Consider the following 23561-nt stretch of genomic DNA (forward strand, 5'->3'; position numbering starts at 1 on the left):
ATTTATTTATGTTTTTTAAATTTTAAATCCCAGCCCCGTCCCCGCAGGAGGTCTTTTGCCTTTTGGTAGGTCGTCATTGTAAATATGAATTTGTTCTTAGCTGACTTGCCTAGTTAAAGGAAGGTTAAATTAAAATTAAAATAAATCAATTATACAGAAGTATTAGAAGATTCATGATGGTCATTGGCAATTGTTATGAAATTTCCTTCACCTCAATCACATTGAAGAGAGGTCTGAAAATCGACTCCTTAAAGAGATTGAACAGGATCTTACGCACTTACACGTTTGTAGGATATTGTATGACTGCTTTTATCTTTTCTTTAAATGTAAAAAAACAACAATTGTAGGATGTAACATATCATACAAAGTAGTTTACTTTTTACAGAATTGTGCACAATATTCAGGGAACCGTTTTGGCTCATGAGCGCTACTTTCAAAACTACTGGATGAAATTATACAAAATGTCTGTAACATCACTTTAAGGGATGTGTGTGCCATTGTACATGGGAGTTTTTCAAAGAGAAGAACATACAATGTTATATTTTTAAGCAGATTAAGTTTATTCAACAGTTAGAATATTTAGAGTATTGGCACCAATAGTTCAATAAATAAACATGTTCCTCTTTTTTTATGATTCTATCTAAATAAATACACCATAACTTAAGCTCCAATAAATATACATGATCTATAATACAGATGCATTGCATCAACTTTACTGTAGTTGGTCAACGTAGTCCAACAATGCCAGAGCTGTAGGTTGTCGTTTGTCATTTCGCAAACATTCTCTTCTTATCTTGAGAGAGCATTCTAGGTAGGCCAAGAGAGGAAACAAATGAATCCTTAGGGAATTTCAACCCATAGATATATTTTAACGCTGCGTAGTCTTGGTAAATTGTGATGGCAAATATAGGGGTTATGAAATATATATATAATGACAAATACATATCATCAACATTAAGACAACAATTTGTTTTCTAGTTGCTCTTTTCTCTTAAATTGTCAACCATTTGAACAGGCAAAACTAAATTGCATATCTTATTAGTCCTTAAAAAATGCATTATTTGATTGAGATGTCCTCAACAATGTAGAGCATTTGTAACATGCCAGAGATATGCTCATTTCTATACATGCAAGGTGGCATTAAAAGCCTGCTCATTTTAGTGCACAAACCTAGTAATGGTTCTCACTATATAGCATCATGTCACCTCAAGCTTGAAGAGCTCTAGGCATAATTATCCTCTCACTAGCAGCAGCTACAGCTCACCTGCATAGTGACTGTCTGTGTACTGATTGTTCAGAGAGTGTGGAATCCTTTGGTTTTTAAGCACATTTAGTCTTGAGGCTATTTTGGTCCCTGGCTGGGGAGGCCTGTTTTCTTGGCTTAACGCCAGCATGGGCCTTTAATTACCTGTCTGCTCTAATTATTTGATTGGTCTTAACTTAAAGAGCGACTGCCTTTCAAAAGCAATAAATCCCTTTTAAAATGGCCTATGTTGCATCGATATGAGTCAGCAACAGTTATTCTACTGCCAAAATTGACTACAAAGTGTAAATAGGGTCATTTTGGTCATGAAGTCAGTCTCGTCTAAAACAGGTAAATGAAGGTTGAATTTTGATTTGACGATGTCCATTTGCCCACTAACATGGGGTGAACAGCTGTGGTGATTGCTCTCTATCCAATATAATAGAGAGTGAGACAGACCTGCCCAGCAGCTCCGACTGTGTTTACATAAGACAACACGTCACACATCTTTTTAACTTGAGAAATACTGCACCAAACACACTTAGTTAAATTGCACAACTAAAATATCCTCGACAAAAACGTCAAAATTAATTACAGATTCCTTGAGTTATCTTAGATACATTCTGGGGATTTGAAGAAGTAAAATAGGCATTCCTATCTACAGTCTCTCATAGGGGACAAACATCATTAAACAAATGCAGAATCGGTCAGAAAACACCGATTCACCACTGAGCACCGAGAAAACAGACTGAAATCTCATTGAGCAACAGAAAAACACACTTGCCAATCAGCATGTTCAGTGGCTCTTGAAGAGATACTCCCACTGGCTTCAGACTATTCCATTTAAACCTATCTGTACCTCACACTACACTGTAGATGCTCAGGTAAAATCTATAATTTCGACACAGCACTCAGTCTATAATTATTTGTTAACAGTTTTCAAGATTGAGAGATATTTTCTGAACTCATGTCATTCGAGTACATTTTTTGGAATTGCTCTTGAACTTTTCGAAGGTGTGTTATTTTAATCTTATTATAAATATATTTGGCCACAATTAATCTAATGAATGATTTCCATTTGGTTTTCAGAAAATAACTCTGTTTGATGCAACACATATTAACACGTATTGCTGCTCAAACCTGTTCTGGTAACATTTATATTACATGTGTGGTTAAAACCAATGGCTACTCCTTTACATCTCCAGTGTTCTAGTGACAAAAAAATAGTAATGCTGCATGGTGGCTTGTATATCTCTCTCTTTCTCAGTGCTTTTGGCCAAGTCAGTTATAAAGGAGGTAAGTGGATTAAGGTAGTCTATTGCGGGTTTTGCGCAAATGGTATGGATTTGCAGAGGCTAATTCATGGTAAAAACTAAAGCACAATCCCTCGCAGTCACATTTACAATGCAGCAGTCACCCATTTAATGCACCACTCTGTCTTGATGATCAAACCAGACTGCATTGCTGTATTACCAATGAAGTTGTATTTCATGAGCTCATAGTGATCTTGCTGTAGAAGGATAGGGATTTGTGATAGCACATTGTTTTTCTGCTGGATTGTTATTTCTGTGAACTGGCTTATTTATACAGCTATAGCCATTCCATTTGATGAACAAGCTGTTGTCATTAAGCCTAAATCACCCATACCGTCTCTATTTAGCATAGAACATGCTGTGGGCTAGCTCTTTTTTTGTTGTTTTACCCTACAGCTTCATATGCCAATATAGGCCATTATTCATTACTAAAATATCTCCTTTTGGTCTGGTCCTAGTGATGAATACAGAGGAAGCTGTTGAAGAACATGTTCGTGTGTTTTTACATCGGATGTTGTCCATTATTGTTCAACATAAATGAGGTAGATTTTCAAAGTTCCTGATGAAGGCTAGAAATGTCATGATTCAGTTCATTACCTGTGATATGAAGGAGTGCCTATACACATAATATGAAGTGAAGCCTGCGATACATGTTTCTTCAAGCCTCTAGTCTTTCCTAGTACTGCTGTTGCTGCTCCATTGGACTTGCCTTCGTGATACCTCATGCGTTATCAATGGTGCAGATCAAGAAGTTGTGGAGAAGCACACTGTGGTAGCTTCATGTTGGTTTCATCCTTTTGTATACTGTACATGTCGTCCTCGTCATTCCCTATATTATTCTACTATTTTCCATGTACACACTTCTACACACTAATTCCTGAAAAAATAAACTAGGCCTCTTACAAGTGTAGTATAAGAACAGACTTGCAGTGTACAATGTGCTAGTTATACCTTAGCTGGTCTTCTGTATTGGTAATGGAGGCATTGCTACATAGTCCACAATCAAGCAACAAATCGTTACTTTAACTGTGATTGCCCCATGATGACAAATGTATAATCCTAGGACATACAATGTATAAACCAACAGAGAAATATCCTATGAAAGGCAAAGAAAGCTAAACAAACAAAATGAATGAACAGATGGTAGAATAGATGGTAGTTTCAAATGTCCTTATTCCCTGGCGTCATACTGTAGGGATCTATTCTTGTGTACTCCTGTTTTTTTTTTGTAGCAGTAGTTTCCCATGTTCGATACAGTATCTGGAAAGCCAAAATGGTCACCATCTAGGTGTTATACACAACCGCACGCTAGAGCAGAAAACTCGTGGAGCGTCTGGTATCTGTTACTGTTGTCCAAGAAGGAAATGTCATCGTACTCCTTGGGCCGGCAACAGGGGCTCCTCTCCCTCTTTGAGATGCCTTTCCTCGTCCATTTTTCCAGTATGAGGTCGTAGTTGCGGCGGCTAGCATTACAGTTCCCGCTGCAGTACCTGAAGAGCAGCGTTTCGTCGCTGTAGTAGCCCAGACCCAGCTCACTGACAGTCACTTCCACCTCCCGCAGGGAACATGGCTTCGATGCTTTCTTAGCTCGTTTAGTCCTTTTGCTCTGCCGAGCCTCCTGCCTGGCCTCCTGCTGTGCCTTCTTCTCCACCAGAGTCCCGATCACCTTCTTCAGCTCCCCCTCTGTAAAGCTCTGGAACATGTGCATGACTGCAGAGAAGAGATGAAGAGATGGTGATATGCCAAAATAATATTCAACCATAAGAACCATACAATACATCTGTTGTAGCTATAGCATGGCTTGTGGTACAATGAAGACCTTTGAATGTCTGTGAAACCACAGTCTCAAACATTATGTCAGTTTGGAAAATAAAAATATAAAAGATATTCGGTTGTTGGTACAGGTTTTCAAATGATAGGAATGTGACAAGCTAACAGCTACATCACCAAAACCTGTGAAATTTACTGGAACATACAGTGTAATGCTAGCTTTAGACTTTCCTTGACCCATTTTGTAGAGATTCATTGCAAACAATTGAAACATTTGAATCCTTGATTAGACCTGCATGGATCTTTGGCTTGGTGAAGAATAAGTTCTTGTTGGCTTGGTGAACAATAATCATCATTGAGCTTGGGTTTATCACCAGTCCAGCTGCTAGCTATGTACTTGGCAGAGAAAATAGACAATATTTTCTGCTGAGTCTATAGAAATAGAATGTCTCCTTTCAGATCATGTCAATTTGTCTGGTACACCTGTGGCTGAGTCTTTGTGTAAACGAGGTAGAGCAACTTTGTAAATATTGTTCCACATGTTAAACATCAGCACATTTACACATTAAATAAAAGGTTATTAGTCACATGCGCCGAATACAACAGGTGTAGACCTTACAATGAAATGCTTACTTATAAGCCCCAAACCAACAATGCGGTTTAAAAAAATATGAATAAGAAATAAAAGTAACCAGTAGTTAAAGAGCAGCAATAGCAAGACTATATACAGGGGAACCGGTACAGAGTCAATGTGCGGGGACACCACCAGTTAGTCGAGGTAATTGAGGTAATATGTACATGTGGGTAGAGTTACTAAAGTGACTATGCATAGATAATAACATAGAGTGGCAGTGGTGTAAAAGAGAGAGGGGGGGGGCAATGCATGTAGTATAGGTAGCCTTTTGATTAGATGTTCAGGTGTCTTGTGGCTTGGGGGTAGAAGCTGTTTAGAAGCCTTTTGGACCTAGACTTGGTGCTCCGGTACCGCTTGCCATGCGCTAGCAGAGAGAACAGTCTCTGATGGGTGGCTGGAGTCTTTGACAATTTTTAGGGCCTTCCTCTGACACCCCCTGGTATAGAGGTCCTGGACGGCAGGAAGCTTAGCTCCAGTGATGTACTGAGCTGTAAGCACTACCGTCTATAGTGCCTTGCGGTCGGAGGCTGAGCAGTTGCCATACCAGCCGGTGATGTAACCAGTCAGGATGCTCTCGATGGTGCAGCTGTAGAACCTTTTGAGGATCTGGGGACCCATGCCAAATCTTTTTAGTCTCCTGAGGGGGAATAGGTTTTATTGTGCCCTCTTCACAACTGTTTTGGTCTGTTTGGACCATGTTAGTTTGTTGGTGATGAGGACACCAAAGAACTTGAAGCTCTCAACCTGCTCCATTAGGAGTCAATGAACTTCTTTCCCATGCCCAATGCATTTGAACATCTGATCCAGAACCTCATGCCATAGGGATTACCAAATACCAAATCAATTCTGTCAAAATATGAGGTAAAACTTTATAGGACACTGAGAATTTACTTTTGTGGTCAATGGGCCTGTAGAGATCACATCATGTTTATGCGTTGACAGCATCAACAGTATAGACAAATAACACCTTTTTATTAATTGAAATGGATTTCATACACATTGTCATACTCAAGGTTTATGCAAACAAAGGAATATGCATATCAATTAAAGGAGCATCTACAGTTTAAACAAAAAACGGTCACCTCTCCTCTATTTTGGTTAAGAGCTGAGGGAAGGGGCAGGAGAAATGTAACCATTCTCAAATTCATAGACATAACTATGGATGGAAGGACTGACCAGCCATGAGATCAAGATTAGATTTAACCATGTTTTGAGGCTATACAGTGTTTTTTTGTTTTTTTTACAAACGATGGAGTAAAATATTTGTATATTTGGGGTTGATGCGATACGACAGTTGAACTAAGTTGATGAGGCATTTATAAGTTATATTCTTCAAGAATCAATGGGTATATATAATTAATTTAAAAGTCTAAAAATTGATGAAGCAATCGCAGGTTACCCCTTTAATTACGTTTTCAGGTATTTACTTCACAAGATAATCAAAAATGATGCTCATCTGTCCGACAATTCTGTTCTACTATGCCCCTTAGGGTCTGTTCTAAAGATAGATAGAGCTGTAATTAACAGTTCATTCTATCCCCTCCAGGACACAACCTTTACTTAAAAGGCTTTTGAAACACCAGGGAGCTTGTTAAACACTAAACCCTACCAACTCAGACACTGTAATAGCCCTGCGTTCGCTTGCTGCACTGACTGATACTGTAATCAATGGTGGTCTTGAAGCAACAACCCTTCGTTGTTCTTTGCATTCACAAATTAAACTGAAAAAGGCCTTCCCAAAGTGATTTTTTCCAAAATGGTTTGCGATTCAGTTGTTTGTTTTGTGTGAAGATCTCCCCATGGCCTGGCAGTAGCATGAAAGATTATGTGATTAGGCTAGGTGATTAGGCTAGCAGATCTTACTCTTGACCTCGCCTAGAAAATCTCTATTGGATGATCTGAATAATGGTCTGAGAGTCATACTCTGAGTCCGGGCCAGAAAAAGGACACCAGATAGACATTTCGGGCTAGTAAAAATGACTTTGGAGAAATTCCCCTCAGTCACGCTCTGTTTTACAACCTACTTTGTGGTAGTTTGAAAATAGAATGCCCATCAGCGGATGAGAGATAACAAGAACCCTCAGTAATGCCCAGTCCAAAGCCAAAGGGACAGTGTGTAAAGACAGTGTCTTAACACAAGGCCAGGTGGCTCTTATTTATTTTTATTTATTTAACTACGCATGTCGGTTAAGAACAAATTCTTATTTACAATGACGGCCTACCAAAAGGTAAAAAGCCTTCAGGAACGGGGGATGGGATTAAAAATAAAATTAATAAAAATATAGGACAAAACACATATCATGACAAGAGAGACCTAAGACAACAACATAGCATGGCAGCAACTGGGGTTGCACATTTTGGGGAATATTCAGAGGTGGAAACTTTCCGTGGGAATTAACGGGAACATATGTGAATTAACGGGAATATATGGGAATGAACTGAAATATATGCAAATTAATATAAATACCATTTAAATATAGATTTTTTTTGCATTGGATATATAGTTGAAGTGGGAAGTTTGCATACACCTTATCCAAATACACCTTATCCAAATACATTTAAACTCAGTTTTTTCTCTTACGTCAGTTAGGATCAACACTTTATGTTAAGAATGTGAAATGTCAGAACAATACTAGAGAGAATTATTTACTTCAGCTTTTATTTCATCACATTCCCAGTGGGTCAGAAGTTTACAAACACTCAATTAGTATTTGGTAGCATTGCCTTTCAATTGTTTAACTTGGGTGAAAAGTCTCAGGTAGCCTTCCACAAGCTTCCCACAATAAGTTGGGAGAATTCTGGCCCATTCCTCCTGACATAGCTGGTGTAACTGAGTCAGGTTTGTAGGCCTCCGTGCTCGCACATGCTTTTCAGTTCTGCCCACAAATTGAGGTCACGGCTTTGTGATGGCCACTCCAATACCTTGACTTTTTTGTCCTTAAGCCATTTTTTGCCACAACTTTGGAAGTATGCTTGGGGTCATTATCCATTTGGAATTCAGATGTTGCTTCAATATATTCACAATTTTCCTTCCTCATGAAGCCATTTATTTTGTGAAGTGCACCAGTCCCTCCTGCGGCAAAGCACCCCCACAACATGATGCTGCTACCCCCGTGCTTCACGGTTGGGATGGTGTTCTTCGGCTTGCAAGCATCCCCCTTTTTCCTCCAAACATGACGATTGTCATTAGAGCAGTTCAATTTTTGTTGCATCAGACCAGAGGAAATTTCTCCAAAAAGTACAATCTTTGTCCCCATGTGCAGTTGCAAACTGTAGTCTGGCTTTTTTATGGCGTTTTTGGAGCAGTGCCTTCTTCCTTGCTGAACGGCCTTTCAGGTTATGTCGATATAGGACTAGTTTTACTGTGGATATAGATATTTTTGTACCTGTTTCCTCCAGCATCTTCACAAGGTCCTTTGCTGTTGTTCTGGGATTGATTTGTACATTTCGCACCAAATACGTTAATCTCTAGGAGACAGAATGCCTCTCCTTCCTGAGTGATATGACGGCTGCGTGGTCCCATGGTGTCTATACTTGTGTACTATTGTTTGTACAGATGAACATGGTACCTTCAGGTGTTTGGAAATTGCTCCTAAGGATGAACCAGACTTGTGGAGGGCTACAGTTTTTTTCTGATGTTTTTGATGATTTCTTTTGATTTTCCAATTATGTCAAGCAGAGGCACTGAGTTTGAAGGTAGGCCTTGAAATACATCCACAGGTACACCTCCAATTGACTCAAATTATGTCAATTAGCCTGTCAGAAGCTTCTAAAGCCATGACATCATTTTCTGGAATGTTCAAAGCTGTTTAAAGGCACAGTCAACGTAGTGTATGTTAACTTCTGACCCACTGGAATTGTGATACAGTGAATTATAAGTGAAATAATCTGTCTGTAAACAACTGTTGGAAAAATGACTTGTGTCGTGCACAAAGAAGATGTCCTAACCGACTTGCCAAAACTAAAGTTGGTTAGCAAGAAATTTGTGGAGTAGTCGAAAAATGATTATTAATTACTCCAACCTAAGTGTATGTAAACTTCCAACTTCAACTGTATTTACCATATCGTAGAGAAAATAAACCTTTAACCTTATCATACGTAGATACGTAGATACATAGATCATACGTAGATATAATTGCAAATGATTAAATCATTCCAATAGAAATTTTTAAAATTATTTAGTTACAAATTGAACTTGGTGTGTGACATGGTGTCACAATCACTGTATTCAAACCCCCTGTCATAGATGAGCCAAGGCGCAGCGTGCATGTAATTCCACATCTTTTAAGAAAGTTCAACTTTCACAAAAACACACTTAAACAGAAACCAAACATGAGCAACCGTGGCACACACAAACACACACAGAAAATAACTAATTACCTACAGCATTAGGTGGGAAAAAAGTATTCCTATGTATGATTCCCAATCAGAGACAAAGATAGACAGCTGCCTCTGATTGGGAACCACACTCGGCCAAAAACAAAGAAATAGAAAACATAGAATGCCCACCCAAATCAAACCCTGACCTAACCAAATAGAGAAATAAAATGTCTCTAAGGTCAGGGTGTGACACATGGGATGATTTCACTGAACAACAAAAGAAAGGGAATATTGAGTGATCCCAATGACCCATCGCATCTCCCAAAACCGTTTTCAACATGCGTCTGTAAAATGATATTCCAGAAACTAAAGCTTTGGTTGTCTTCTTCTCAGGCTTCCATGTCTTCTCCCTGGACCTTCTCATTGTCCACCTCTTGAACATCAGACTCCGAAGCCTCTTCTTCATTGTCACTTTCCAACCTTGTTGATGATGGCTCGTTGTCAGGTTCTAAAAGCCTCAAATTTGCCCTGACGGCCACTCATTTTTAAACCTTTGTATTGGTCAGCTTGTTGCGTGCTTTGGTGTGTGTGTTCCCTAACAAGGACCAGTTGCGCTCTGAGGCGGTTTATGTTGGTGTGATTTGGAGGATGGAGGCAACAGGGGAAAGTGCCTCAAATCCACAAAGTCCGTTCCACCAGGTGGCTGATGAGATATGTTGGCACGACATCTCCATCCCAAAGCCTTTGCTTGGAAGTGTACTTCACCAGACTGGAACGAACCTTGCCCTCATCCAGGCCCAAGGTGGTGAGACACGGTAGTGATGACACCATAGGCCTTGTTGATCTCTGCACCAGACAGGATGCTCTTGCCAGCATACTTGGGGTCCAACATGTACGCTGCGGCATGTATGGGCTTCAGGCAGAAGTATTCACGCTTTTTGATGTATTTCAGAACTGCAGTTTCCTCTGCTTGGAGCAACAGTGAAGTGGGCATGGCAGTACGGATTTCTACTCTTACATCTGCAAAGAGAGTCTGAACATCAGACAGGATGGCATTGACTCCCTCAATCGTGCAATGGCTACTGCTATAGGTTTCAGGAGTTTCAGGCTGCTTACCACTCTCTCCCAAAATACATAATCCAGGAGGATCCTCTTGATGGGGGCTGTCCATATTGGCAGACTGTGATATGGCCATTTCTTGGAGAGCCTCCTTCCCCTCCAGTAGACTGTCAATCCTGATGACAACACCACCCCAACGGGTGTTGCTGGGCAGCTTCAATGTGGTGCTCTTATTCTTCTCACTTTGCTTGGTGAGGTAGATTGCTGCTATAACTTGATGACCCTTCACATACCTTACCATTTCCATGGCTCTCTTGTAGAGTGTATCCATTGTTTTCAGTGCCATGATGTCCTTGCGGAGCCAATGGGTGTGATGTGAGAGTAGGACTCCTCCACTTTAGACCAAGCAGCCTTCATGTTCGGCAGCATTGTCTGTCACCAGTGCAAATACCTCTGTGGTCCATGGTCATGGAGATGATGTAGTTAATTAGCTTTATCTGTACAGGTAAACTAATAATGGCCCCCAAACAAAGACTGGTTGATAATTATCCAATTTACTGTTGACACATTTTAACACGTGAAAAAGTGCACATAAAAAGTGTACATTCCCTTGACTGCTCTCCACCATAACGTTTTCTTTAGTGACCATTGAAATATGCAATCACATCTGGAGTTTTAGCAAGGGTCAATCAGAACATCTAAACCAATCAGAACATCTGGACCAGAATGGTTGGTGACTGAAGATGATGGTTTTGCTTACATTCTGTCAAAATGTTGCTGATGCCATCTGTCGACCGTGCTTTGCGATGAGGTCCAATCAGGGAGGAAGAAGAGTTGGAGGAGGAGGTGGAGGCTGAGGCGGAGGCGGAGTCTGATGTCCGCGGCGAAGACCAGTCCCAGGAGAGGAAGTGATGCGGCGGCGTGGGAACCATGATTCTAGTGAGGAAGAAGGACAGTGCTGTACCACAAAGAGTCAAGGCGATGGTGGCACACTTCCATAACTTCATTTTAGAATGAGCATTGACACTCTGAAAGACAAGGAAACACAAGGGAAGAGGTTATGGGGGACTGTTTTTACTGGAACACCCACAATGATGAAAGCACAGGAGTGACGGGACAAATACTTCATGCAATAAATGGCAAATCCAGCTGCTTAGTTCCATAGTATCACACATGTACAGTGGGAATGGCCTCTTGTTGGCACAGGCGCCTCCATTTCAACAGATCTCATTCTCAAAATGTTATCACAAGTGTTATTACCATCAACAAAATACTTTGTCCCTCTGCTCAGGCCATTCTGCAATGACTGTTTCACAGGTGTGGATTGTCAGATGTGCTAAGGTTGGATTTGCCCAGATACTCTATGTCAACACACCTGTGTTACTCAATTCCGGCAACCCATGCATGAAGTCTCTGAACGCATTTATTTATTGTTTTTATGTTTCAGTATATCAAAAGTGAGCAGAGAATGGTCCTTCTGTAGCTCAGTTGGTAGAGCATGGTGCTTGTAATGCCAGGGTAGTGGGTTCGATCCCCGGGACCACCCATACGTAGAATGTATGCACACATGACTGTAAGTCGCTTTGGATAAAAGTGTCTGCTAAATGGCATATATTATTATATTATATATAGAATAGCAGTCAGCGTACAGCTTGTGTAAACTCCCTCACAGAGCTTGCCCTTATTGTGAGCATGGATGGGATTCTCCTCTGGCATAGTGTCAAGTCCCAGATGAAAAGTCTATTACTAGCATGGTAGCCATCAGAGGTCTCTCATTCCACCACAAAATTGATCTCGTTCCAGTTGTAGTCTCCCATTTGCAGTACAGAGACTTGTCAGGTATGTCTGCGTTTGAAGAGACAGCTTTGAATTTACAGTGGTTCTCACGTAAACCTGCCATGCTTTAGTTTACAGAAGATACTCATCGCGCAGCGTTGAGAGTCACAAGAAACACCTAAAATCTGTCATCTTGAAACTATCTTGAAATTGTTCCTTAAAAGATCTGAGCGATAATAATTTTCCACAATCTTCTAGTTTGCTTTGCTCGAGGGATTGACTACATAGTAATGGTTTAAACTGAACTATGCAGCAATAGACTCTGTTTTATTACTTATCTACTTATCTTAGTGTTTTATCGGCTTCACAGCTTGATTTAGGCTCCCATTGTTGTGGGATCTCTCAGTGATGCTTCTGTATGTAATCAATATTGTCTCACCCACAGGAGGTGGGGATAACAGGCTCGTAGTAATGACTGGAGCAGAATGTTGGAAAAACACATGGTTTCCAGTTATTTGATGCCATTCCATTTGCTCCATTGTTATGAGCAGTTCTCCCCTCAGCAGCCTACTGTGGACTCTCACCATATTACTTATTATGTTCTGCGATATTGTTTCTGAAGTCTCTTTTAAAGGCCCAGTGCAGTCAAAAACATGATTTCCCTGTGTTTTATAAACACTACCGTTCAAAAGTTTGGGGTCACTTAGAAAACGTTCTTGTTTCTGAAAGAAAATCAACATTTTTGTCTATTAAAATAACATCAAAATGATCCGAAATACAGTGTAGACATTCTAATGTTGTAAATGACTATTGTAGCTGGAAAAGACTGATTTCTTATGGAATATCTACATAGGCGTACAGAGGCCCATTATCAGCAACCTTCACTCCTGTCATCCAATGGCACGATGTGTTAGCTAATCCAAGTTGATAATTTTAAAAGACTGACTGATCATGAGAAAACCATTTTGCAATGATGTTAGCACAGCTGAAAATAGTTGTGCTGATTAATGAAGCAATAAAACTGGCCTTCTTTAGACTAGTTGAGGATCTAGAGCATCAGCATTTGTGGGTTCGATTACAGGCTCAAAATGACCAGGAACAAAGATCTTTCTTCTGAAACTCGTCAGTCTATTCCTGTTCTGAGAAATGAAGGCTATTCAATGCGAGACATTGCCAAGAAACGGAAAATCTCGTACAACACTGTACTACTCCATTCACAGAACAGCGCAAACTGTCTCTAACCAGAGTAGAAAGAGGAGTGGGAGGTTCCGGTGCACAACTGAGCAAGAGGACAAGTACATTAGAGTGTCTAGTTTGAAAAACAGATGCCTCACATGTCCTCAACTGACAGCTTCATTAAATAGTACCCGTAAAACACCAGTCTCAACGTTAACAGTGAAGAGGCGACAGTATATTTTCACACTGTGATGCTGGAATAATACTGAGAAATTGTACAAAATTATGATAACGCCCTTTCAGTGTATGATCGGTGTGAAAAGACCGCTAGAAATTTCTGCCTGTTTCGGGGGGGGACGACTTTTGGCCTGCCAGATGACATCACAGTTAATAGGCTAATAAGGAAGAGAATTACAAACCTAAAATTTGAATAGTTTTCCTTATTTCAGTTTATGTCACAAAACAAGCAATGTATGTGTACAGCAGTAGAGGATGCTGAAAGAAGGGTGGCTCATAGTAATGACTGGAATGGAGTGGATGGAATGGTGTCAAACATGTGGCTTTCATATGTTTGATACCATTCCATTCACTCCATTCCAGCCATTACAATCAATTCTAGACATTATTATGATCCATCCTCCCCTCAGCAGCCTCCATTGGTGTAGAGCACATGTCAAACTCATTCCACGGAGGGTTGAGCGTCTGCGGGTTTTCGCTCCTTGCTTGTTCTTGATTAATGAATTAAGGTCACTGATAAGTAAGGAACTCCCCTCACCTCGTTGCCTAAGTCTTAATTGAGAGGAAAAAACAAAAAACCCAAAGGCCCAAAGGCCCATGGAATGAGTTTGACACCCCTGGTGTACAGTCATTGTACCATCTAACCTCTATGAAATATCTTTTCAATAATCAAAACGATTGCATTTTCAGAAGTTTGTAGCTAGTGTACAGAACCAAAAGTAAAATACGCAAAAATGAAACTTAAAAACGGGACGCATAGAATTAAAGCACATAGAACAGATCTACCACTTCTGAGACTTACTTTCATTGAGAATTACATATCTATAACTCACATTTCTATGCAAATTTGGTCAGGTTGCCCAAAAAGTTACATATTGCAGCATTAATTGAAAACAATCACAGTAACATACTTAATTGCTACCAATTAATGATTTGATATTGAGATAAAAACGGTAAAAGCTGTAAAAGGATGGGTTCATTGTAATGACTGGAATAGAATAAATGGAATTGTGTCAAACATGCGTTTTCCATATTTTTTATGTGTTTGGTACTGTTCCATTTATTCCATTCCAGCCATTACAATGAGCCCGTCTTCCTATAGTTCTTCACACCAGCCTCCTCTTGTGGACAGTAGACGTGAAGCAAAGCAGAACAATCCTGTTCCAGACACCAAAGACCCTTGACCTTTTCACTACTTTATGTTTGTCTGCTCACGCACCGGTGTTTGTAATTGTTTTCCCATGCAAATACATGTATGTTATTGTACCACATTTGACTTTCCACGTTCATTCCCACACTTTACCATTAACAGTATCAATTGATTCAGATCCCTCCCATGTTTGAAATCTGTTTTTGTTTGTGCGGGGCGGGGAAGATGGTGGGGTGCAAAACATTTCTCCAGATCAGGAAATGGTAAACTGACAGTGGCTGAGGACATATCCAGATCAGCTCTGTCAAAGTGCTTTGCCAGACTGGGGGTGAATGTGTTTGCCTCTGTAGGGCCTTCATCAGATTCTGTGTTTCTGTCCCTCTCTGTAGAGTGGCCGACTAGGAGGGAAAACATGGTTGGAAGTGAAAAGATATGCTTTACAGTTTCTGGCAATACTCACCGGTTGTTTGCCTTTTACTCAGAGACACTATCGACTGGTATCGACAAACGTCTTTGAAAAGTCACTAATAGTCACTATTAAAACGTTCCCCAACCAGAAACTGTGGATTGATGGCAGCATTCGTGCAAAACTGAAAGCACGAACCACTGCTTTTAATCAGGGCAAGGTGAACGGAAACATGACCGAATACAAACAGTGTAGCTATTCCCTCCGCAAGGCAATCTGTCATGACTTCCTCCGAAATCGGGTCCTCTCCTTGTTTGGGCGGCACTCTGTGTCGCTGGTCTTCTAGCCATCGTCGAGCCACTTTTAATTTTCCATTTTTTTTATTTTATTTTTATTTCACCTTTATTTAACCAGGTAGGCTAGTTGAGAACAAGTTCTCATTTGCAACTGCGACCTGGCCAAGATAAAGCATAGCAGTGTGAACAGACAACATAGAGTTACACATGGAGTAAACAATTAACAAGTCAATAACACAGTAGAAAAAAAGGGAGTCTATATACATTGTGTGCAAAAGGCATAATTACAATTTTGCAGATTAACACTGGAGTGATAAATGATCAGATGGTCATGTACAGGTAGAGATATTGGTGTGCAAAAGAGCAGAAAAGTAAATAAATAAAAACATTATGGGGATGAGGTAGGTAAAAATGGGTGGGCAATTTACCGATAGACTATGTACAGCTGCAGCAATCGGTTAGCTGCTCAGATAGCAGATGTTTGAAGTTGGTGAGGGAGATAAAAGTCACCAACTTCAGCGAATTTTTGCAATTCGTTCCAGTCACTGGCAGCAGAGAACTGGAACGAAAGGCGGCCAAATGAGGTGTTCAGTGAGAGGATGATCAGTGAGATACACCTGCTGGAGCGCGTGCTACGGGTGGGTGTTGCCATCGTGACCAGTGAACTGAGATAAGGCGGAGCTTTACCTAGCATGGACTTGTAGATGACCTGGAGCCAGTGGGTCTGGCGACGAATATGTAGCGAGGGCCAGCCGACTAGAGCATACAGGTCACAGTGGTGGGTGGTATAAGGTGCTTTAGTGACAAAACGGATGGCACTGTGATAAACTGCATCCAGTTTGCTGAGTAGAGTGTTGGAAGCTATTTTGTAGATGACATCGCCGAAGTCGAGGATCGGTAGGATAGTCAGTCTTACTAGGGTAAGTTTGGCGGCGTGAGTGAAGGAGGCTTTGTTGCGGAATAGAAAGCCGACTCTAGATTTGATTTTCGATTGGAGATGTTTGATATGAGTCTGGAAGGAGAGTTTACAGTCTAGCCAGACACCTAGGTACTTATAGATGTCCACATATTCAAGGTCGGAACCATCCAGGGTGGTGATGCTAGTCAGGTGTGCAGGTGCAGGCAGCGAACGGTTGAAAAGCATGCATTTGGTTTTACTAGCGTTTAAGAGCAGTTGGAGGCTGCGGAAGGAGTGTTGTATGGCATTGAAGCTTGTTTGGAGGTTAGATATCACAGTGTCAAAGGACGGGCCGGAAGTATATAGAATGGTGTCGTCTGCGTAGAGGTGGATCAGGGAATCGCCCGCAGCAAGAGCAACATCATTGATATATACAGAGAAAAGAGTCGGCCCGAGAATTGAACCCTGTGGCACCCCCATAGAGACTGCCAGAGGACCGGACAGCATGCCCTCCGATTTGACACACTGAACTCTGTCTGCAAAGTAGTTGGTGTACCAGGCACGGGAGTCATCAGAAAAACCGAGCCTACTGAGTCTGCCGATAAGAATATGGTGATTGACAGAGTCGAAAGCCTTGGCAAGGTCGATGAAGACGGCTGCACAGTACTGTCTTTTATCGATGGCGGTTATGATATCATTTAGTACCTTGAGCGTGGCTGAGGTGCACCCGTGACCGGCTCGGAAACCAGATTGCACAGCGGAGAAGGTACGGTGGGATACGAGATGGTCAGTGACCTGTTTGTTGACCTGGCTTTCGAAGACCTTAGATAACAGTTTGGGTCCAGGGTGTCTCCCCCTTTGAAGAGGTGGATGACTGCGGCAGCTTTCCAATCCTTGGGGATCTCAGACGATATGAAAGAGAGGTTGAACAGGCTGGTAATAGGGGTTGCGACAATGGCGGCGAATAGTTTCAGAAATAGAGGGTCCAGATTGTCAAGCCCAGCTGATTTGTACGGGTCCAGGTTTTGCAGCTCTTTCAGAACATCTGCTATCTGGATTTGGGTAAAGAAGAACCTGGAGAGGCTTGGGCGAGTAGCTGCAGGGGGGGCGGAGCTGTTGGCCGAGGTTGGAGTAACCAGGCGGAAGGCATGGCCAGCCGTTGAGAAATGCTTGTTGAAGTTTTCGATAATCATGGATTTATCGGTGGTGACCGTGTTACCTAGCCTCAGTGCAGTGGGCAGCTGGGAGGAGGTGCTCTTGTTCTCCATGGACTTCACAGTGTCCCAGAACCTTTTGGAGTTGGAGCTACAGGATGCAAATTTCTGCCGGAAGAAGCTGGCCTTAGCTTTCCTGACTGACTGTGTGTATTGGTTCCTGACTTCCCTGACTTCCCTGACTTCCCTGAACAGTTGCATATCGCAGGGACTATTCGATGCTATTGCAGTCCGCCACAGGAATAGGTAATAGGTGCATTGGTAGCATTTGTTTTGTCTTGTTTTTCCACACACCTGGTTTCAATTCCCTTATTTACTTGTTGTGTATTTAACCCTCTGTTCCCCCCATGTCTTTGTGTGAGACTGTTTATTGTAATGCTGTGCATGTTCGCCGTGAGCGCACAACGGGTTATTTTTGTGCCTTATTTTTGTGCGCACAACGGGTTATTTTTGTATATCTTGTTGTTCTGGATGCCTTGGTTTTACTTAGTAAATCTCTGGTTATTACCCAGTTCTGCTCTCCTGCACCTGACTTCTCTGCCACCAATTACGCACCCCGTTATACAATCAAATAAGCTAAGCGTCAGTATAGAGACAAAGTAGAGTCGCAATTCAACGGCTCAGACACGAGAGGTATGTGGTAGGGTCTACAGTCAATCCCAGACTACAAAAGAAAAACCAGCCCCGTCGCGGGCCACGACGTCTTGCTCCCAGCCAGACAAACTAAACAACTTCTTTGCTCGCTTTGAGGACAATACAGGCCACTGATACGGCCCGTAACCAAAACCTGCGGGCTCTCCTTCACTGCAGCCAACGTGAGTAAAATATTTAAACGTGTTAACCCTCGCAAGGCTGCAGGCCCAGACGGCATCCCCAGCTGCGTCCTCAGAGCATGCGCAGACCAGCTGGTTGGTGTGTTTACGGAAGTATTAAATTAATCCCTATCCCAGTCTGCTGTTCCCACATGCTTCAAGAGGGCCACCATTGTTCATTTTCCCAAGAAAGCTAAGGTAACTGAGCTAAATGACTACCGCCCCATAGCACTCACTTCCGTCATCATGAAGTGCTTTGAGAGACCAGTCAAGGACCATATCCCTTCCACCGTACCTGACACCCTAGACCCACTCCAATTTTCTTACCGCCCCAATAGGTCCACAGACGACGCAATCACACTGCACACTGCCCTAACCCATCTGGACAAGAGGAATACCTAAATAAAAATGCTGTTCATTGACTACAGCTCAGCATTTAACACCATAGTACCCTCAAAACTAGTCATTAAGCTCGAGACCAGGTCTCGACCCCGCCCTGTGCAACTGGCCGCTGGACTTCCTGACGTGCCGCCCCCAGGTGGTAAGGGTAGGTAACAACATCTCCACCCCGCTGATCCTCAACACTGGGGCCCCACACGGGTCCCTTCTCAGCCCTCTCCTGTACTCCCTGTTCACCCATGACTGCGTGGCCATGCACGCCTCCAACTCAATCATCAAGTTTGCAGATGACACTACAGTGGTAGGCTTGATTACCAACAACGACGAGACGGCCTTACAGGGAGGAGGTGAGGGCACTCGGAGTGTGGTGTCAGGAAAATAACCTCACACTCAATGTCAACAAAACAAAGGAGATGATCGTGGACTTCAGGAAACAGCAGAGGGAGCAGCTCCCTATCCACATCGACGGGCCAGTAGTGGAGAGGTTGGAAAGTTAAGTTCCTCGGCAGACAAACTGAAATGGTCCACCCACATAGACAGCGTGGTGAAGAAGACACAGCAGCGCCTCTTAGACCTGAGGAGGCTGAAGAAATTCGGATTGTCGCCAAAAACACACAAACTTTTACAGATGTACAATCGAGAGCATCCTGTCGGGCTGTATAACCACCTGGTACGGCAACTGCTCCACCCACAACCGTAAGGCTCTCCAGAGGGTAGTGAGGTCTGCACAACACATCACGGGGGGCAAACTTCCTGCCCTCCAGGACACCTACACTACCCAATGTCACAGGAAAGCCAAAAAGATCATCAAGGACAACAACCACCCGAATCACTGCCTGTTCACCCCGCTATCATCCAGAAGGCGAGGTCGGTACAGGTGTATCAAAGCAGGGGCCGAGAGACTGAAAAACAGCTGCTATCTCAAGGCCATCAGACTGTTAAACAGCCATCACTAACATTGAGTGGCTGCTGCCAACATACTGACTCAACTCTAGCCACTTTAATAATGGAAAAATGGACATAATAAATGTATCACTTGCCACTTTAAACAATGACACTTTATATTATGTTTACATACCCTACATTACTCATCTCATATGTATATACTGTACTCTATACCATCTACTGCATCTTGCCTATGCCATTCGGCCATCACTCGCTCATATTTTTATGTACATATTCTTATTAATTCCTTTACACTTGTGTGTATAAAGTAGTTGTTGTGAAATTGTTAGGTTAGATTACTTGTTAGATATTACTGCATGGCCAGAACTAGAAGCACAAGCATTTCGCTACACTCACATTAACATCTGCTAACCATGTGTATGTGACAAATAACATTTGATTTGATTTAATGGTTTACTGTCTTGTAAATAGAAGCATCCTGTTTTGGAGTGTGTTTTTGGTAGTCAGATACTAACAGTCCCATAGATCATCTCCTGAGGACTTACACAGCACGCTCTAAAGGATTACTCACTAATATGTAAAGCACTTGGCAATGCTGCATGCATTGTAACTGGCACATAGGGAAAGGTGTGCGCTCATAGAAAACAGGCATTCAAACAACATAACGTGTTCCTATTCATTTTCATCCATACCACACTATTATATTGTAGGCCTACTATATTCACAATGCCATCTCCCTATTTGAGCAGTAGGCATGTCAATTTCCAGCAGAAACGTGATTCATTGCGATGGTATTATTTTGTTATTACATTACATTATAGCCACAGCTTTCTTTTGAAGTTGCTCATGGTTTTGTGTCTCTGTACAGCACTGACACACAGGAAATGGTGTGGTAAAGCTAGCTAGACATCATAGCCAGAGTACCAGTCTCTTTAGCTAACATTCCACTTGCCACTCCTTGTCATTGACAAATGTCAATTTGCCATTGCCTTGACTTTGGCAATAGCAAGGAGTGGCCAGGAGTGGAATGTTAGCTAAAAAACTGGTACCCGGGCTAAACTAGTCATATCCTCTGTTATAACGGCACAATAGAGTCATAACCTCCATATTGGGCATGACCTACAGGTCTCAGTGGGAGAAAGGGTATAAATCCAGATACTGAATCACATCAGCTTTTGTGCAGCATAAGTGCAGTGGTGTCGGCTATTCTATGTGGTGCTAGTAGAGCTAATGGTGTACTTGCCTAAATCTGAGACCCTGAATGTGTCTTCTTCTAATTTGAAGCGCCTGATGCTTTTTACTGCATTGAAGCTTGCAGCCTGTCTGTTTTATGTCATTCACTACCATGCATTCTAAATCCAGCATGTTTTATGTCATTCACTACCATGCATTCTAAATCCAGCATGTACACGGTCGTTCACATGTGTTACACCCCATTTTGTTTGATTTGGGCTTTAGCCTGACATGCTGACAACATTGCTCACGTCGCGTGCGTGCGTGAGCGATGCAAAGTAAATATACACATACATGTAATCTAAACATTGCGTGCCAGCGAGGTTCTGCATGTCCAGGCACTAAAATATAAGTTGGTTCAATTTGTGGCACTCAACGCACTGCAAGTCCTGCTTCTCCCATCTCCTCATTGTTTTTTTAGGAGCATTTACCCATGTTCCAACTCCTAATTTGCTTTTAGGAGCATATACCTACGTGGGTGATTAAAAAATTAACTGAGGTCCACACTCAGTTCATCTTTGTCGTTGCCAACTGCCATGTAAAGTCCAGAGAAGAAAAAGAAGCCTGAAAGAAGGAGGAGAGACGATGAGAAAGGAATTTGGTTGACCGTTTTATCTATGGATTCATTGTAGAGGACCTTGTGCATTTCAGGTAAAATAACAACCCAAAGTTTATATACCAGGACAAATTAGCTAGCAACAGAAAGCTAGCTAGCTAATTGTCATAAATGTTTAATTATTTTTGACCTGTCCCCGAATTAATATAATTGGTTCAGAGTTTGTTTTGATATTTCTATCTGCATGTCGTGTCTCCTGATCATGTCTGGTGTGGGTGAACAAAATCAACTTGTGCGCAATGGCGCACCCATGCGGTTTGGTCAGCATGTGTGCGTCGCAAAATAAATGTACACATACATGTTATTCCATCATTGCACCCACACTGCTCACGAGCATCTGCGTAACCAGGTGTTAAAATAGGACTTGGTTCTATTTGTGACGCTCAACACGTTGCAAGTCCTGCCTCTCCGATCTCCTCATTGGTTTTTACGAGCATATACCCATGTGCCAATTCCTCATTGGTTTTTAGGAGCATATACCCACATCGATGATTGAAAGTTGAACTGAGCTCCACACTCCAGTACAGTCGGAAGTGGTAATGGACCGTAAAGTTGGTTGCCAACCGCCAAATAAAGTCCAAAGAAGAGGAAGAAGCCTGAAGCAGGAGACATTACTAGAAAACAAAACATTTACCCTTTTATCTGTGTATTAATTGTTAGAGTAGAGAAACATGAGCATTTCAGGTAAGATAACAACCCAATGTTTATATCCCAGGACAAGCTAAATTGCCATAAAAGTGTAATGCTTTTTGAACTGTCCCCAAATGAATATAGTTGGTTCAGAGTTTGTTTTGATATTTCAATCTGCATGTCCTGATCGCTTCTGGTGTGGGGGGACAACATCACCCACCTTGCAATCTGAGCGGAGGCATTGAATGTTTTGAAACTATTTACCCATAAGTGTAATATCTTACCAGGTTCTGACCATAAGCAATTTAAGGGGATTATTTTATAAACACTTCCTCATATGCCATTGAAACCAGTATGCTAATTTTCTCATGTTCTCAACTTTCTTTTGTTGTCTAGCAGCCAAAGACACCATCCTAGTCATATTAACAACCCATGCAGTGAGCTTTGGAGAAGTGTTTTCCTGCTAATTGCATTTTGGATCATTCGCACTTATAGCATATAGCATTGGTGCACTTGTAATGTGAATAAATAGCCTAATAGTTTATCAACATGTTAAGTTCAATGTTCTTATCTGTTGCATCAGCCTCATTGCTTTAAAAAAAATGTTTTGGTGTAGAGTGGTTGTAATCATTTGTGATCCATCCTCCCACAACTGTCCCAGAGTCTGTTTGGAAAATGTATTTATTGCACAGAAAGACAAGCTCGAACCGGCTCAAAGCCCGTAACAAAGGGAGACAACGTGGAGATAAGGAGTAACAAAAGATATATTTATTAACTAAAGCAACTAAGGAAAATATCCAATGGTGTGTGTAATCAGTAGTCCGTAGTGTAAGTGAGTGTTTTGCATGCATGAATGTGATAATGCAGGGTGTTGAAAGGTGCCAAAGCACACAAACAAAAGGCCACCAAGAACCACACCACAATCTACAACAGGTGTCTGCATGGAGAGAGTCTCTTCCATGAATGTTGAAGAGGTCTATTTATCCTGGGAGACACCTGGCCCAGGTGTTTCCCATGTAGCTGACGACCCTCTCAACTCTGCCCACCGGCATCCTAATAAGGAAACAAGAACAAAGACAGAATACGGCAGACAGAGTGGGAGGGTCGTCACATTCCCCCCATAAAACCGGGGACCAACAAGGACCCCGGAACAACATACCAGCCTCCCGCGTCCCAAATTGACACAGGCCTCCGTCCCAAATTGCGTCCCAAATTGACACAGGCCTCTGCGTCCCAAATTGACACAGGCCTCTGCGTCCCAAATTGACACAGGCCTCTGCGTCCCAAATTGACACAGGCCTCTGCGTCCCAAATTGACACAGGCCTCTGCGTCCCAAATTGACACAGGCCTCTGCGTCCCAAATTGACACAGGCCTCTGTGCCCCAAATTGATGAGGGTTTACGTGTTCACACTTACAATTTGCCCCAGCCAACCTCCTCCCCAGACCTCAGCAACCTTCGCACAGGAAGCAA

General features: G+C 42.1%; 1 protein-coding gene across 1 annotated transcript in view; it reads right to left on the bottom strand.

Moving 5' to 3' along the window:
• Positions 1-539: 539 nt before the first annotated feature.
• LOC123991668 (neurturin-like) overlaps positions 540-23561 on the bottom strand; it is a 49932-nt gene continuing 26910 nt past the window's right edge. Inside the window, exons 2-3 of the mRNA XM_046293320.1 lie at positions 11100-11367; positions 540-4266 (exon numbers count right to left, since the gene is read on the bottom strand). Coding sequence (XP_046149276.1) covers positions 3848-4266; positions 11100-11346 — 666 coding nt within the window. The 5' untranslated portion in view covers positions 11347-11367 and the 3' untranslated portion in view covers positions 540-3847. The remainder of the gene's footprint in view (positions 4267-11099; positions 11368-23561) is intronic.

This window comes from Oncorhynchus gorbuscha, linkage group LG02 (assembly GCF_021184085.1).
Source record: "Oncorhynchus gorbuscha isolate QuinsamMale2020 ecotype Even-year linkage group LG02, OgorEven_v1.0, whole genome shotgun sequence".
Lineage (NCBI taxonomy): Eukaryota > Metazoa > Chordata > Actinopteri > Salmoniformes > Salmonidae > Oncorhynchus > Oncorhynchus gorbuscha.